The following is a 14,343-nucleotide window of genomic DNA, read 5'->3' on the forward strand; positions in this document are numbered from 1 at the left end:
TCCCATTAGGACTCTGAGCCTCAGTTTCCCCATCTCTACAACGGCAATACGAATGCACCCAACGTTTTGTCGTGAGGATGCCGTGAGCAAATGCTTGCAGAGATGCTCAGTACGTGTTTAAATGCAGGCGGCGATGGGCATTGCTGGGTCAGGACCCGGTGGACTGGGTGTCTAAGTTCTCGCCGAGGCCCCATGCTGCAAGTAAGCTTGGTTTCTCTCTTTGGCAGACATATTCTGGCCTCTTCTGTGTGGTGGTCAACCCCTACAAGCAGCTGCCCATCTACTCGGAGAAGATCGTGGACATGTACAAGGGCAAGAAGAGGCACGAGATGCCGCCCCACATCTACGCCATCGCGGACACGGCCTACAGGAGCATGCTGCAAGGTGAGCTGCCCTCCAGGTGGACAGGGTGTTGCCCAGGGGCCGCTGCTCCCTGCCGAGGGCCGCCTCCGGGAGCTCCCACTCTGCCCGGGCCCCTCCTGCCCGAGCGCCCGGCCTGCAGTCCTCGCCAAGAATGCAGAGTTTGGCAGGCCGAGCTGGGCCCCAGGAGCCTTGTGCCTGAAAAAGGGAAAAAGCCGGCCGAACATCTGGGTGCACGGCTGGGAGGGTGAGGGAGAGCGGACGGCTTGAGCAAATACGGGCATGGACTGCTCTGCGCCCCAGCCCCTCTGCTGCCCCGGGCCCGGCCAGCTGTCTGCTGGACGGTCCGAAGCCCTCTTCACCTCCGGAGGGAAGAGGGTGGCCGTCAGCCCCCGGGTCCCAGCCAGCCACCTCTGGATTTGCCGCCCTATGGAGTGGTGTGAGAAGTCTTCTCCTCTCTGGCCTCAGTTTCCCCATCTGTAAAAACGGAGCGATAAGGTCCATCTTGCTGCTTATGGAGATTCTCAGGCAGCCTTGTCCAAATGGAAGCCCTTTGGATATCACCTCCGTGTTTGTGTATTACTATGATTAGTATTACTATTATTAATGAACTTTTAATTGAGGTAAAATATACATACAGTAGAGGGCATAAGGTCCACAAACTTCGTGTTCAGCCTAAAATTAATTCTGGCCTACGTCCGCAGTCATCTGGCCACCACTCAGACCAAGATGGGAGATGTTTCCAGAAAGTGACAGTTTCAATGCTTGCCCCCTACAATGAGTAACACAGTAAGGATGTCCACTCTCACCACCCCTAATGAACATTGTGCTAGAAGGCTTAGCCAGTGTAATAAGACAAGAAAAAGAAATCGGGGCATCTCTAAGTTGTACGGCTTACCTGTTCAACAGCCTTGGTCCTCTCTCTGTAAATCCCCTTGCCTCAGAACGATTGAGTCCTTGCTTTCCTCCTCACGTTTTGGGTGCATTTTGGGTGCATCACCCATCCCAGGGTGACTATCTTTGGGGAGGGGTGAGAACGTTTTCTTTCCTATACATGGATCTGGACTTGAGACACAGGCATTCTCCCATTCTTACACTTGGGAGAGGGCCATGGAAAAGGACTTGGGCAGTCCTAAAGCTGTATATGATTTCAGGTGGTTATAAGGTGACTAGTCCTGAGGTTATGAACCAGCAGCTGGCAGGCTGCCTCCAGCCTTCAGATAAGTTTGATTTGGTCCATACAGTTTTAAGGATACTTGAAGTGGTTGTCAGCTTTTGACAACTGGGAAATGATATATAAAAAGTGTATATATTTTGTGAGGGGCATGGGTTTTCCAGTTCCCCAGTCCTTACCTGGGGCATTTGTTCATGATAACTGCCCTGCCCTTCTGTTTGACTTTGCAACCTCTGGAGTAGCTACCTTCAAGACTATTCTGAGTCAGGAATTGAAAGCTCAGTTCTGGAAGCACCTGAGGGCGGGGATCCAGGTGTAGCCAACCAGTAGAAGTGCCTCCAAGTTACTGACAGAATTAGCCAAACCGCACATGTGTGACCCAAGCTGGATCACTGCAGACAAGGGGCTGCCATTACCTTCAAAGACCAGCAGATGGTGCCTTGCAGAAAGGGCTACAGAGATGTAATCTTAGTTGTGAAGGGTGGCTTCTGGAGTTAGGTATGTGTCTTTGTTTAAAAAAAAAAAAAATTTATTTGTGGTCTCCCTTGATGGACAAGTTTATAGCGATGGTTCGCACATCTTTTTAAGGAAGCTGAACATCACCAAGTTATAGTATTCGTGTCATTTGGGGTACTTTTAGTTGCGCAAAAATATAGCATACCATATAACAACCAATTAAAGTGGCTTAAACAATAGGAGTTTATTATTTCACATGACAAGAAGTGTGCAGGTTGATGATTTCAGGATTAATTAGTTGAGAAGCTCAAAAACAGACTCCTTTGAGATTTTCTTGGCTTCTTCCTCATGGTCACAAAATGGCAACCGTAGCTCCAGACATCATGTCTTTATGCAATGGTGTCCAAAAGCCTGAAGAAAGTGGAAGGTTAGTTTCTTTTCTTGTCTCTTTTGTATCAGGTAGAAAAACCTTTTCCAGAAACTCCTCAGCAGGCATCCCCTGATATCTCATTGGCTAAAACTTGGTCACACGCCAACTTCTAAACCTTCTGGTTGGCAGAGGACTGGGATGTTAGTAATTGTTTGTAATTGTGTCTCATTGGCTAAACCTTTGGGCATAGGCCAACTTCTAAACTAATCGTTGGCAAAGGGGACTGGTACCTTTATAATTGGCTTGGACTATTTCTGGTTCTTTCCTGGAGCTGAGGGAGCTCCCATAAGCACGTTTTCTCTGAACACCAGAATGAAATGAAATTCTGTTAGCAAAGGGGAAGGGCACAGTGCTCTTAAAATACATGTATGTGACTTTAAAAAACCTTTAATATTGGACATTCATCCTAGAAGAATTAAAACATATTTAAGCTAAAGAAAATATACCAGCACCCATAATCCTATCACTCAGAGATCACGACCATCAAGACTTTGGCATTTAGCTTTCATGTCATAACTGAGCTGAATATTCTGAAATGGAGGAACTTTTGATTGTCTGAAAATAATTGATTCCAGAAAAAAAAAATCATTTCAAACAGGGACCAAAATTGCACTGTAAGGGGGGAGAAAAGGTTTGACTGGACAGGGGAAATGACATTGCCAACTGTCAGTCTATTTTAGCTGCATATAGTAGGAATTTGGTTATAACTGCAGCTAGATACTAATTCTTAGATTGAGTAGAAAATTAAGGGTTGATTTTTTAAACTTTTTTTTTTTTTTTACAAAATCCCATGAAAGCATAACACAAAGTTCTTCATGTCATGTTTGATTCCTGCAGCTAACGAGAATAATTTTTGCAGACTTACGAGACTTACGAGAGGGGTCATCTGTTTCTCTGAAGGGCTCTTTTGTTTTGGGGGTGCTCCATAAAGGCTCCATTGTGTTGTCCTTCGTGATGACTCTATGATACAAACTCTATTTGGTCTATTGAGTTCAAATGTGAATCAACAGCTGCTCCATATGGTTTCATTTTGGCATTACCTGGTACTTTCTGGAAAACTACTAATGGTAGACTCCGGTGGAACAAATCGTGGGGGGAAAATACAAGCTTGGGAAAAACAACATTTTCTCTAGAAAGTGGAAGATTGGTTTTTGCCAAGGAAGGTGGAGGCCTAGTTTTTTTGACTCCATTGATGAAGGTCGTGCTCCCAGGTTGGAATGTCACTTGGCTGGGATGCGCAATCAGCTTTCTGTCTCGTTGGAGATGTGAAGGGAACAGCTGTGGCTTCCTCCTTAAATCCTTTGTAGGACAAGATGAAGTGTGAAGAGGAGGGACTGGGGAGGGCGAACACATCCATCGAACGTGGTACATGAACCCTTAAGCTCCTGAGGACCCACACCCTGCGTGAAAGCCAGACTCTATCCTTGTCTGCCTATTCAACTCTATCTCTACTGGTGTCCAGCACTTAGTAGCTGCTCAGTTAATTTTTTTTCTCAGTTAATATTTGTTGATGAATGAAGGAGTGCACTTAGTCATTAATTCTACCCCACTTCTCCCTTCTAAATTTGTTGATCTCCTTTAAGTATGTCCAGATATATGATGGGGACCCTGCTTATAGCTTATCCTTGAAGGCAATTACTACTGGAGCCTTCCAACCTGCCCCAGCTACCCTCTATGACAGGCAGCCAACATCTGGGACTTTCCTTAGCATGTTTAGAATTGGCTTCAACCCTCTCATGGTGGATTCCTTGTTTCCTGGTTTCTGTGCCTTCCTCTTCCTTGATTCACTCTCCTGTTTAAATGGAGCACCTTTTCTAGTACCTTCTGAAATCAGGATGTAGATGAGACAGATTGAGGTCCCGCATATCTCATCTGAAGACTTGATGCATCTCTAGTAGGTAAAGGCCAGTTTAGCTGAGTGTACTGTTTTAAGCACAAATAGTTTTCTTTCAGCGTTTTTAAGGCATGGCTTCACAGCCTTCTAGCTTGTTTCATTGCTAAGAAGATAAAAGGCAATCGGATTCGTAATCCTTTCCGTGTGACCAAAAAAAAAAAACATTTTTCTCCTTCTCTGGAAGCTCTTAGACCCTTCATTATGCCCGTGTTCATGACGCTGATGGGATTTGTCCTGGGTCTCTTTTCACCCATTGTGCTGGAGACTTCGTGGACGCCTTTCATCTATAAACTCGTGGTCTTATACTCTGAGCTATTTTTGTGAATTACTTACTTGATGATTTATTTCTGTGTCCTCTGTTCTGCTTTTCTAGAAGTCTTGTCATGTCCAGAACTGAATTCCAGGACTGTCCCTTTTTCGTTTCCTTATCTTTTTCTTCTTCTCTCTCTCTCTCTTTTTTTTTTTTTTTTCCTTTTCTGGGCAGTTCCTTTAACTTTGTCTAATGAGCCTTCTGTTAAGCTTTAACTTGTCATCATATCCATATTATATATGTGCTTGCAGGAGGGGCTAGCCAGTGATGAGTTTGGCTATCGTTTGAGTAGAGCTGGACCATTCCACTGCAGCCGTTCTCATAGATCTTTCCATCATTTTCTTTTCTTATTCTTTTTTTTTTTTTAAATATGTCATTTATTTATTTGAGAGAGAGAGAATGAGAGAGAGCATGAGAGAGGTCAGCTGGAGAAGCAGACTCCCTGCCGAGCAGGGAGCCGGATGTGGGACTCAATCCTGGGACTCCAGGATCATGGCCTAAGCCGAAGGCAGTCGCTTAACCAACTGAGCCACCCAGGCGCCCCTCCATCTTTTTCGTCCTTGTGCTCATCAGGTTTTCAGGGAAGACTTGTGCCGTGGTCTGTCTCCCGTCATTGTGAGGGTCTAGTTAAGAGGCCAAGGGTTCCAAACTGTGGAAGAAGGGAACTTGCATGTTATCCTTTCAATATGGCCCCTGGTACTGCCCAGGGATTTCATTCTGCAGAGAATAAAATCTGCCTCCTTCTGTGGGCTGGGGGAAGGACAGATCCTTGGCTGCAGGGAGCGTGGACAGTATCTGGCATGTCTAGCGGCTTCTCAGACGGACTTCCAGCGGATCCCTGTGTTTGTCAGTCCTCCTTTCTGCTGGGTCTCCCGAGCCCCCTGCTGTGGCCGGTTACTGAGGTTTGACCTGGAGGTAGGGGAGTCTGTGATGAAATCAGGCTGCTTTCAGCTTTGCCCACTGGAGCTTAGACGTCTCCTTTCCTGCGACTGTCCTCACTCGTCCTGTTTTCTGGCTTCCAAGACTTCTTTGCGTTTCTCTCTTTTCCAGTTCATTTCAACTCAGAAAGTCCCTTTACTGTCTTTTTACTCAGGTTTGGGGAGGAAGGGGCATGAGTGGCAAGGGTCCAGCCCACTATCCTTGAATGGAAATTCTCTCTCTGAAATCTTCTTTTCCAAAGAGGTGATAATGATAATAGTGGATTTTTTTTTCATAGATTTTATTAATTAATTTATTTTACAGAGAGAGATTGAGAGTTTGATCCTAGGACCCACTCAGGTCACGATCTCAGGATCCTGGGATCGAGCCAGGCATCCAGCTCCTTGCTCAGTAGGGAGCCTGCTTCTCTCTCTGCTCCTCCCCATCTCCCTGCTCATGCTCTCTCTCTTTTTCTCTCAAATAAATAAATAAAATCTTTAAAAATAATAATAAAATAAAATAAAGCCTTGAAGCTATTATAATCCAACATACGGACTCTAGAATAAAAGCGATACTAAACTATAAAGTCAGGAAGGGCAGCAAAGGTTTTATTTTTCCCCACAGCATTTCCCGTTGCTGGTTTTTATGAAACAGCAAATACTGAATCCTTTCAAAATTCCTCATTATTTTTCCCTCTCTTCCTTCCCACGTGCGCATGTGCCCGTGGGGTTGTGTTCATATGACTTGTCAGTTAATCCAACGCTGGGGCCAGGGGTTCCTTTTAGAGCCTGGGAAACTGAGGCTCGGGAGAGGCAGAGAACTTGCCCAAGGCCCTGGGAGACTCAGAGCTGGATTTGAACTTGGCTTATCTGATGCCGGAGCCCAAGGCTTGCCCGGTCAGCCAGCTGCTGCGCTGAGCTCTGGGCTGTCCCGTGGAAGGCGGTTTGCTCCCGGAAGGTCTACCTTCTTACACATGTGGGGTGTTGAAGGTTCAGCCCTAGTGAAGCCAGAGTTAACCGACTAGGGTAAATTAGCAGGATGCATGTGGGGAAAGCACCATGAGGCTTCCCGGGGGGTAAGCCACTTTGGATCTTCCGCCTCCCCTGCAGGGTCCCCAGGGATGGGGGATGTGCCTGGGAGAAGGGTGTGAGAGGCGCCTAGGATTTCCTCCTGATGTGCCAAGTGGAGCCTTCAGGATTTGTTACCCTATGCGGGAGAGCAGAGTGTTTCGTCCTCATGTAATTAGCATGGATAGAGGCCACTCTCAGGGAATTAAAAAAGAAATCATGGCCCGGCTGGCCGGCTTCTGTCAGCTCCGGGGCTCTTGGCTGAACCCTCTTGAAACTGACGAGAAATCTAGGAGATGGCATGAGCTAACCTCTAAGCTCTCTGCTTGGCAAGTTCCCACACTCTGTGTCCCTCTGTCCGAGGGAGGTCGAGGTCGGCGGGTCCTGGGGGGCCGGCTCAGGCTCACCAACCTGCCAGAGGCTGCTCTGTAAGCTTGGCAGAGAGAAGGAGGGCACCGATGTCCTCCCCAGCCCAGCTCACTGCTCTGGAAAGCCCGGACAGCTCGGCTCTCTGCAGCACCACGAGCACCCATTTCACAGATGGGCAAAACTGACCCTCAGTGCACCGAGTGAGTTGGCCCTAGAGCCCCATGTCCCACCTAGAGACATCACCTTCTGCTGCCCTCAAAACACTGCTTTTTTCCTCCTAGGCCGCATGGTAGTGACGTGCTCTTACCTCCGTTTTTCAGGCCAGGAAACTGAGGCCCCAGGGGACTGAGGGACTGGCTTCGGCCCTCTCATTAGAAAGCACAGCTCTTGGCCTCATATGCCGGCCCCCTGGGACAGAATTGTTGCCGTCTAGAGCTGCTGCACAAGCTCGCTATTTTGGGTGACGTGGACGATGGGCTTGGTGATGATCAGAGCACTTGCCGAATTCTTCCACGTGCCGTGGGTCATTTTAAGCTGTGTCCATCCAGTCTTAGTTCACTGTTCTCACTCCTCTTCTGGAGAGGCGTGGATTCTTATCCCTCTTTCCCTTGGAGGGACAGCGTCTGGCCCACAAGGTAGAGCCAGAAAGTCATTCCAAGTCATTTTGCTCCAGAAACCATGTTGCAGCAATGTGTCCCCGTGGAGGGGACCAGGTGCCTTGTTCTCTGCCTTTTGGAGATTTTGCAGCGGCTCTCAGCTCTGCGTCTGGCCTGGCGGTGGGGTGGGCAGATGGGGTCTCTGTCTGCCCTCCGGCTCGGTCATCGTGGAGGCCCTGGGACATGTAGGTGGGCTCTCTGAGTGATCACGAGAAGTTCACGTTCTTTGCCAGGAAGTGAGGAAGGGTAAGGATCATCTGATTCTTACAACCCTTTTATGGAGTGCTTCTGGTGTCTTACTTAGACGGAGGGGAGAGAGCTGGGGAGAATTCCTTTTTTTTTTTTTTGGTAGCAAGCAGTAAATATCGAGTTGAAGAAGCAGGCCTGATCGCCTCAGTCACCCCACGTGGACTTTTGCTGAGCACAAACACATACGCCAGCCTCCTCCCTCTGCATTCCCCCAACCTCAGAGGGCACCTGGCTCCCTGTTCCCCTTTTAATTCAACAGTGTTGAGACCCCACTGTGGGGGGGTGGGGTTGGTGAGGTGGGGTACCAGCTACTTGGTAGGAACAAGGCGAGGGAGAAGGCAGGTAGATGATCAAATCAGCCCCACAAACACACGGGCTCTGGAAGGGAGTTCCCGAGGGCATTGAGGTGGACCCTGGAGGCTGCCAAGAGTCTGGGAGGGCAGGGCAGGGGACACGTGGGCGTAACAAATGAGATGCCTATGGGATCCACAGGCTGGTGGGGTTGGAGCAGAAAAAGGAGGAGGGAGAGTGGGGCAGGCGGGAGCTGAGGCCCGAGAGCCCCCCCAGGAAAATACTGGTCTTCCCAGACCCCATCCATCACCTGGCCAGGTCTGTTATGAGAGATGTCAGAAGTCCCTGTGGATCTGGAAAATTCCTGCTGGGCTCCAGCATTCTCTCTTCCCACCCGGAATCTCTTCCTACCAGCTCCGCTGGAGGACGAGGAAAAGGTCCTGAGAAAGAGAAGGACCTTGACCTGCCCAGTAGTCGGTTGGGCCAAGGGCCCTGGAGCTGGGTTAGAGTCTCTGTGAGCCGTGAGGCTAAGAACTGGGCCTGCCCCAGCTGGTGCAGGGGTTGATTTGGACAGTGCACGGGGGACACGCTGTCCGCTCCCGGCCGGTGTCGCAGGTCTCGGCTGTCACCTGTCTGCGGCCCACAGCGGAGGCCCGGCCCTGACATTTACCTTCTCGTGTGGCATTAGTTAGGCAGGTGCTCTTCTGCATACAGGGGAGGCTGTGTCCTCCATTGGCTGGGGTGGGGAAGGGTGCCCCTCTAGTGACATAGGCCTGGCCACCTCCCTAACAGCCTGGCATGGGAAGGAAGAGAAGCCGTGAGCCCGGGTCTGTTCTCAGTCCCAGCTTGGTTTTCTCCTTTTATGGTCAACCTGCAAGCCTCTGGCTCCCCAGCCATCAACCACGAGCTTGTGTTTGGGATCGGGCCGAAATAGCTGGTCTGCGGGGAGCTGGGCGTCCCGTGAGAGTCCTCAGGCCTCTTCAGGAGAGGGACCACCAGAGTGCTTGCTCTCCCCCGCACGCTGACTCGCAGACTGGCACATCCAAAGCCGGACCCCGAATCTGGGGAGAAGAAAGAGAGAGAGGGGCATGTTTCGGGGTGCATGTGAGGTAGGGAGCACCCCACATCTCTGGGCTGGGCGATGCTGGACTGCCGGCCCCAGCCCTGCACCCCTCTGCTCCTGGACTCTGTCCTCTCTCCATCTCTGACCTACTGTGTGCCAGGCCCCCTGCATGAGGTTCTCTACTTCCTTGGTGTCTCCCACACTCCCTACCCCGGTGATTCCTACACAGTCTACACTCGCTGCTCAGAATCACTTCAGCTGTGAAGACTTCGCATCTCTGTCTCAAGCAGCTGCAGAAGCAACCTTCTTGTCCATAGCATTTTGGGCAGACACCTATGGGAGCCTTTGCTCGCTTCCCGCCTTCATTTCTTTGCCCGTCTGACTCCCACCCTGCATCCCAGGCCTCTTAGAAACAGACTCAGTAGGTCCTCAGGAACTTTGTGTTTCCAGTAGAGGCTCAGGATGTGTTTGCTGAGTGCGGTTGTGACCATAGACAGAAGTGTTTTTGTTGCTTCCGTCTCGATTGCCTTGGGGGAGAGAGATGCAAAGGAGAAAGCATTTCTTGAGCACCTACTATGTGCCAAGCTCTGTTCCTGGTAGCTGGGATCAGGCCCAGCCCTTGCCACTCAGGGGCCCGTAGGAAAAGCATGAAAAGCAGTTTTGTAACTTGTTCTCTTTTTTTAAAAAATTAATTTATTTTAGAGAGAATGTGCGTGTACAAGCTGCGGGGAAGGGCAGAGGGAGAGGGAGAGGGAACCTGTGGCAGACTCCTTGCTGCGCTCAGAGCCTGATGCGGGGCCTCGAACCCAAGACCCTGAGATCATGACCTGAGCCGAAATCAAGAGTCAGACACTTAACTGACTGTGCCACCCCGGCCCCGTTTTGTAACTTCTGAAAAACAAACAGATCTATGTGAAGTTTAAGGAGGCAGGTCTCTTGATTCAGAGATGGTGTAAAATTAACATAGTTTCTTTTAAAAAGCTTTATTGTGGTATAATTTATATATCATAAATCAGTCCATTTGAAGTATACAGTTCCCTGGGGCACTGTTCCCTGGGGTGGCTCAGTCAGTTAAGCAAGTGCCTTTGGCTCAGGTCATAATCCAAGGGTCTTGGAATCGAGCCCCACATGGGACTCCCTACTTAGTGGGGAGTCTGCTTCTCCCTCTCCCTCTGCCTGCCACCCTGCCTACTGGTGCTCTCTCTCTATCCCTCTGTCAAATAAATAAATAAAATATTTACAAAGTATACAGCTCCCTGGTCACTAGTGACTTTACGGCGGTGGGGGAGAAGGCAGCCATCAGCATAATCTGATTTTATGTATCTCTAACCACCCCCCCCCCAAAAAAAAGCCGTGTGCCTGTTGGTAGCCATTTCCCCCTCCTAGCTCCAGTTCCACAGGATTGCTTGTCCACCTTCTGTCTCTCTAGATTGGCCTGTTCTGCACACTTCCTATCAATGTCACGAATGCTACAGTATGTGGTCTTCGGTGACTGGCTTCTTTCTCAGAGTATCATGGCTTCAGTGTCCATCCACATTGTGGTAGGTGTCAGTGTTAGATTTCTTCTTTCTGGCTGAGTGATATTCCACGGTATGGATTTTTGCTTCTCCACTTAGCAGTTGATGGATTTTTTTGTTGTTTCTCCTGTTTGGCTATTGTAAATAATGTAAAGCAGCAAAATTGTTTTCTAAGATGGAAAATGTCCCCTTCATCCATAGAGTCCTCTCGTGGATAAAGGATCCATTATTTTTCCATATAATCTATACCTTTTCCCACTACAACGTCTTGAGTTAAAACAGTGATCACAGTGACATTAGATTACAGTGGAGGGAGGCTTTGGGCTATTGGAGCCAGGGCCACCATGAAGCCATGTGGTACCTTTATAGAAATAGAAAAAGGCACTGCTGTCCCAAGGCACTTTTCCTCTATCTGCCGGAAGATTGTTTTAATAAATGTACAAATCTATAATGACCAGTGTGAATGGTTTCCACTTGAGTTATGCAGTATACAACTTATACCACTGTCCATGGCAACCCTAGAGGGGGCATGCAGTGGAAAGGTCTCTAGTTTAGCTCTAGGAAATATAGAATCAGAGAAGATCATAGAGGAAGTGACTCTCAAGGTGCCATTTCAAGAATGGATTGGGAGTGGGGCACCTGGGTTGCTCAGTAGGTTAAGCATCCGACTCGTGGTTTTGGCTCACGTCATGATCTCAGGGTCGTGAGATCAAGCTCTGTGTCCAGCTCGGTGCTCAGTGGGGAATCTGCTTGAGATTCTCTCTCTCTCCCTCTGCCCTCCCCTGTCCTCATTCACGCTTGTTCTCTGTTTCTCTAAAATAAATAAATAAATCTTCAATTTAAAAAAAAAATGGATTGCGGTCTCTAGTCCAAAGAACTGAAAACGAGTTCTCAAGTAAAAACTTTTACTTGAATGTTCAGAGCAGCACTCTTCACAATAACCAAAAAGGTAGAAACAGCCCAAATGCTCATTGGCAGATTAATAAATACACAAAATATGGTATATCCATGCAAGGGAATATTACTCAGCCATGGAAAGGGAGGAAGTGCGGACACATGCCACAATATAGGGATGGACCTCAAAAACACCACACTAAGTGAAACCAGGCAGACACTGGTTGCTAGCAGTTATGGGAGTGGGGAAGGAAGAATGATTTGCTAAATGGGTTGAGAGCTTAGGATGATAAGAATGTTCTGGAACTAGATCTGCCCCAGGCACACCATGCACAGGGCACAAAGCTATGAACATACTCCACACCACCGAACTGTTCACTTGTACTTGGTTCATGTTGTGTGAATTTCACCTCAATGGGAAAAAGGAGGAAGAGGAGAATGCGTCAGGCGGGAATAGGGTGCCGTGGGCAGAAGATGCAGGTACAAAGCTCAGAGGAGACTCTGCTTCCCACATTCAGAGGACTCTGCTCTCTTGTGTCAGACCCAAGCTTGGGCTCAGGAAGGAGGCAGAATGCCCCAGGAAGTCGTGGGTCAGCACGCAGTGCCTACATCAAGCCCTCCTTCTGCCCGTACCCTCAGCTTCCCATGCTTGGAGGCAGTGCGTTTCCGATGGGAATGTCCCCAGCCAGAGGTCCCCGGCAGCCCCCAGCACAGAGCTGCCCTGGCAGCTTCTGAACCTTCCCCAGGAGTCTGCTGCCTCTCCTGGTGACCTGGCGGGGAAAGGCCCCAGGACGAGCGTCTGACCCTATAAATCTCTGGGCCAGGCTTCCCAAGACTGCTGGGAAAGCCTGTCCCTCTCCCTGGAGCAGAGGGATCAAGATAGACCGTCTGTCCGTCCGTCAGTCTCAAAATCATTCCTTAAAATAGCAGAGGTTGTCTGGGCCAGCCCCCTCTGGGCAGGGATGGAGTATGTGTCTCTCTCTCTGCCTGGTTCTGATCGCAGGGTGCTCTACCCCTCCCCTACTTCCTGCTCCGTGTTTCATGGGTTTCCTATTTGGCTCTGTCCCTGAGCGGGTTTCTCCTTTGGGTGGAAGTTGGAGGCACAGACATCCATATTCCTGAATTCCAGAACAAGGAGCTGGTGGTTGTGCCAGAGCCGGACACCTTCCCCAGCAGGTTTCCCCTCCACGGGAGAGGTGATCCTGACTGCTGTCTCTCCCTGCTGTGCCCCTCGGAGATGAAAGGCTTTTTTTTTTTTTTTTAATATTTTATTTATTTGACAGACAGCACAAGTAGGCAGAAAGGCAGGCAGAGAGAGAGAGGAAGGGAAGCAGGCTCCCTGCCGATCAGAGAGCCCGATGCGGGGCTCGATCCCAGGACCCTGAGATCCTGACCCAAGCTGAAGGCAGAGGCTTTAACCCACTGAGCCACCAGGCGCCCCATGAAAGGTTTTTCTCCTGTTTTTTTTTTTTTTTTTTTCTGCCTGAATGAAGGCGTGGGCAGGGTTGGCTCCTTCTGGAGAGTTTGAAGGAGAATCCTGGCTTTAGGTGGTGGCTAGCCATTCTTGACTTTCTTTGTCTTGTAGACACACCCGTCCTGTCTCTGCCTCCTCCTTCATGGGGCCTTGTCTCTGCACCTCTAATCTCACTGTACTTTTCCCTCAGAAATAAGAACAGTGGTCATGGATTTAGATAGCTATCCTAAGTCCAAGATCATCTCATCTGGAGATCCTTAATTACACCTGTAACCTCCTGATTCTAAATAAGGTCACCTTCTGAGTTTCAGAACAGACATATCTTCTGGAGGGGTGGTGGTGCTGTGACTTGGACAGGTCACCTTCTGTACTCTGTTTTCCTCATCTGTAAAATGGGGGTGATGCTAGTGCCCACCTCCAGGGCTGCCTTGGGAATTAAATGGGTCATGCTGCACCAAAGGAGCTCAGCGCAGGCGCAGTGAGTTACAGTGAGCACTCTGGAAGGGGGAGCCACTGAAGGCATTGTAGGTGGTGGCTGTTTCTTTCCCCCTGGGTCCTAAACTTTGGGGTTACAGTGGTTTCCCTAAGAGCAGTAAAGAATATTTTTCCAGGGGCACCTGGGTGGCTCAGTGGGTTAAAGCCTCTGCCTTTGGCTCAGGTCATGATCCCAGGGTCCTGGGATCGAGCCCCGCATGGGGCTCTCTGCTCAGCAGGGAGCCTGCTTCCTCCTCTCTCTCTGACTGCCTCTCTGCCTACTTGTGATCTCTGTCTGTCAAATAAATAAATAAAATCTTTAAAAAAAAAAAAAGATAGTATTTTTCCATTCACCATTTTTTGTTGAGATGAAGGAATGGTTAGAAGAATCCCAAGCTGACTTCCGGGTCAGTGCAGAGCCCGATTGGGGGTTCAATCTCAGGACCCGGAGATCAGGATCTGAGTTAAAATCAAGAGTCAGATTCTTAAACAACTAAGCCACCCAGATGCCCCTATATCCTTCTTTTTAAGACACAAAAGGCATATTGCCATCTTTGCTAGCTATTTATTTTTTAGCTTAACATATCTTAGAGTTCTGCATCAGTGGATAAATATCTGCTTGGTCCTTTTTACTGGCTGCCTAATGTGCCCTTACATGGCCACACCAGTGTTTAACTATTAGAAGTTGCTTGATTAGCTTGTCTTCAGTGGATGGACCAGTCAAATGGTTTGCATCCAGTCTTCCAC

General features: G+C 49.0%; 1 protein-coding gene across 4 annotated transcripts in view; it reads left to right on the forward strand.

Moving 5' to 3' along the window:
* Positions 1–14,343, forward strand: part of MYH11 (myosin heavy chain 11) — a 111,046-nt gene that overhangs the window by 26,751 nt on the left and 69,952 nt on the right. For all 4 annotated transcript variants that reach the window (XM_059155625.1, XM_059155626.1, XM_059155623.1 and 1 more), the window contains exon 3: positions 228–384. In XM_059155625.1, coding sequence (XP_059011608.1) covers positions 228–384 — 157 coding nt within the window. The remainder of the gene's footprint in view (positions 1–227; positions 385–14,343) is intronic.

The sequence above is a fragment of the Mustela lutreola genome, chromosome 17 (genome assembly GCF_030435805.1).
Source record: "Mustela lutreola isolate mMusLut2 chromosome 17, mMusLut2.pri, whole genome shotgun sequence".
Lineage (NCBI taxonomy): Eukaryota > Metazoa > Chordata > Mammalia > Carnivora > Mustelidae > Mustela > Mustela lutreola.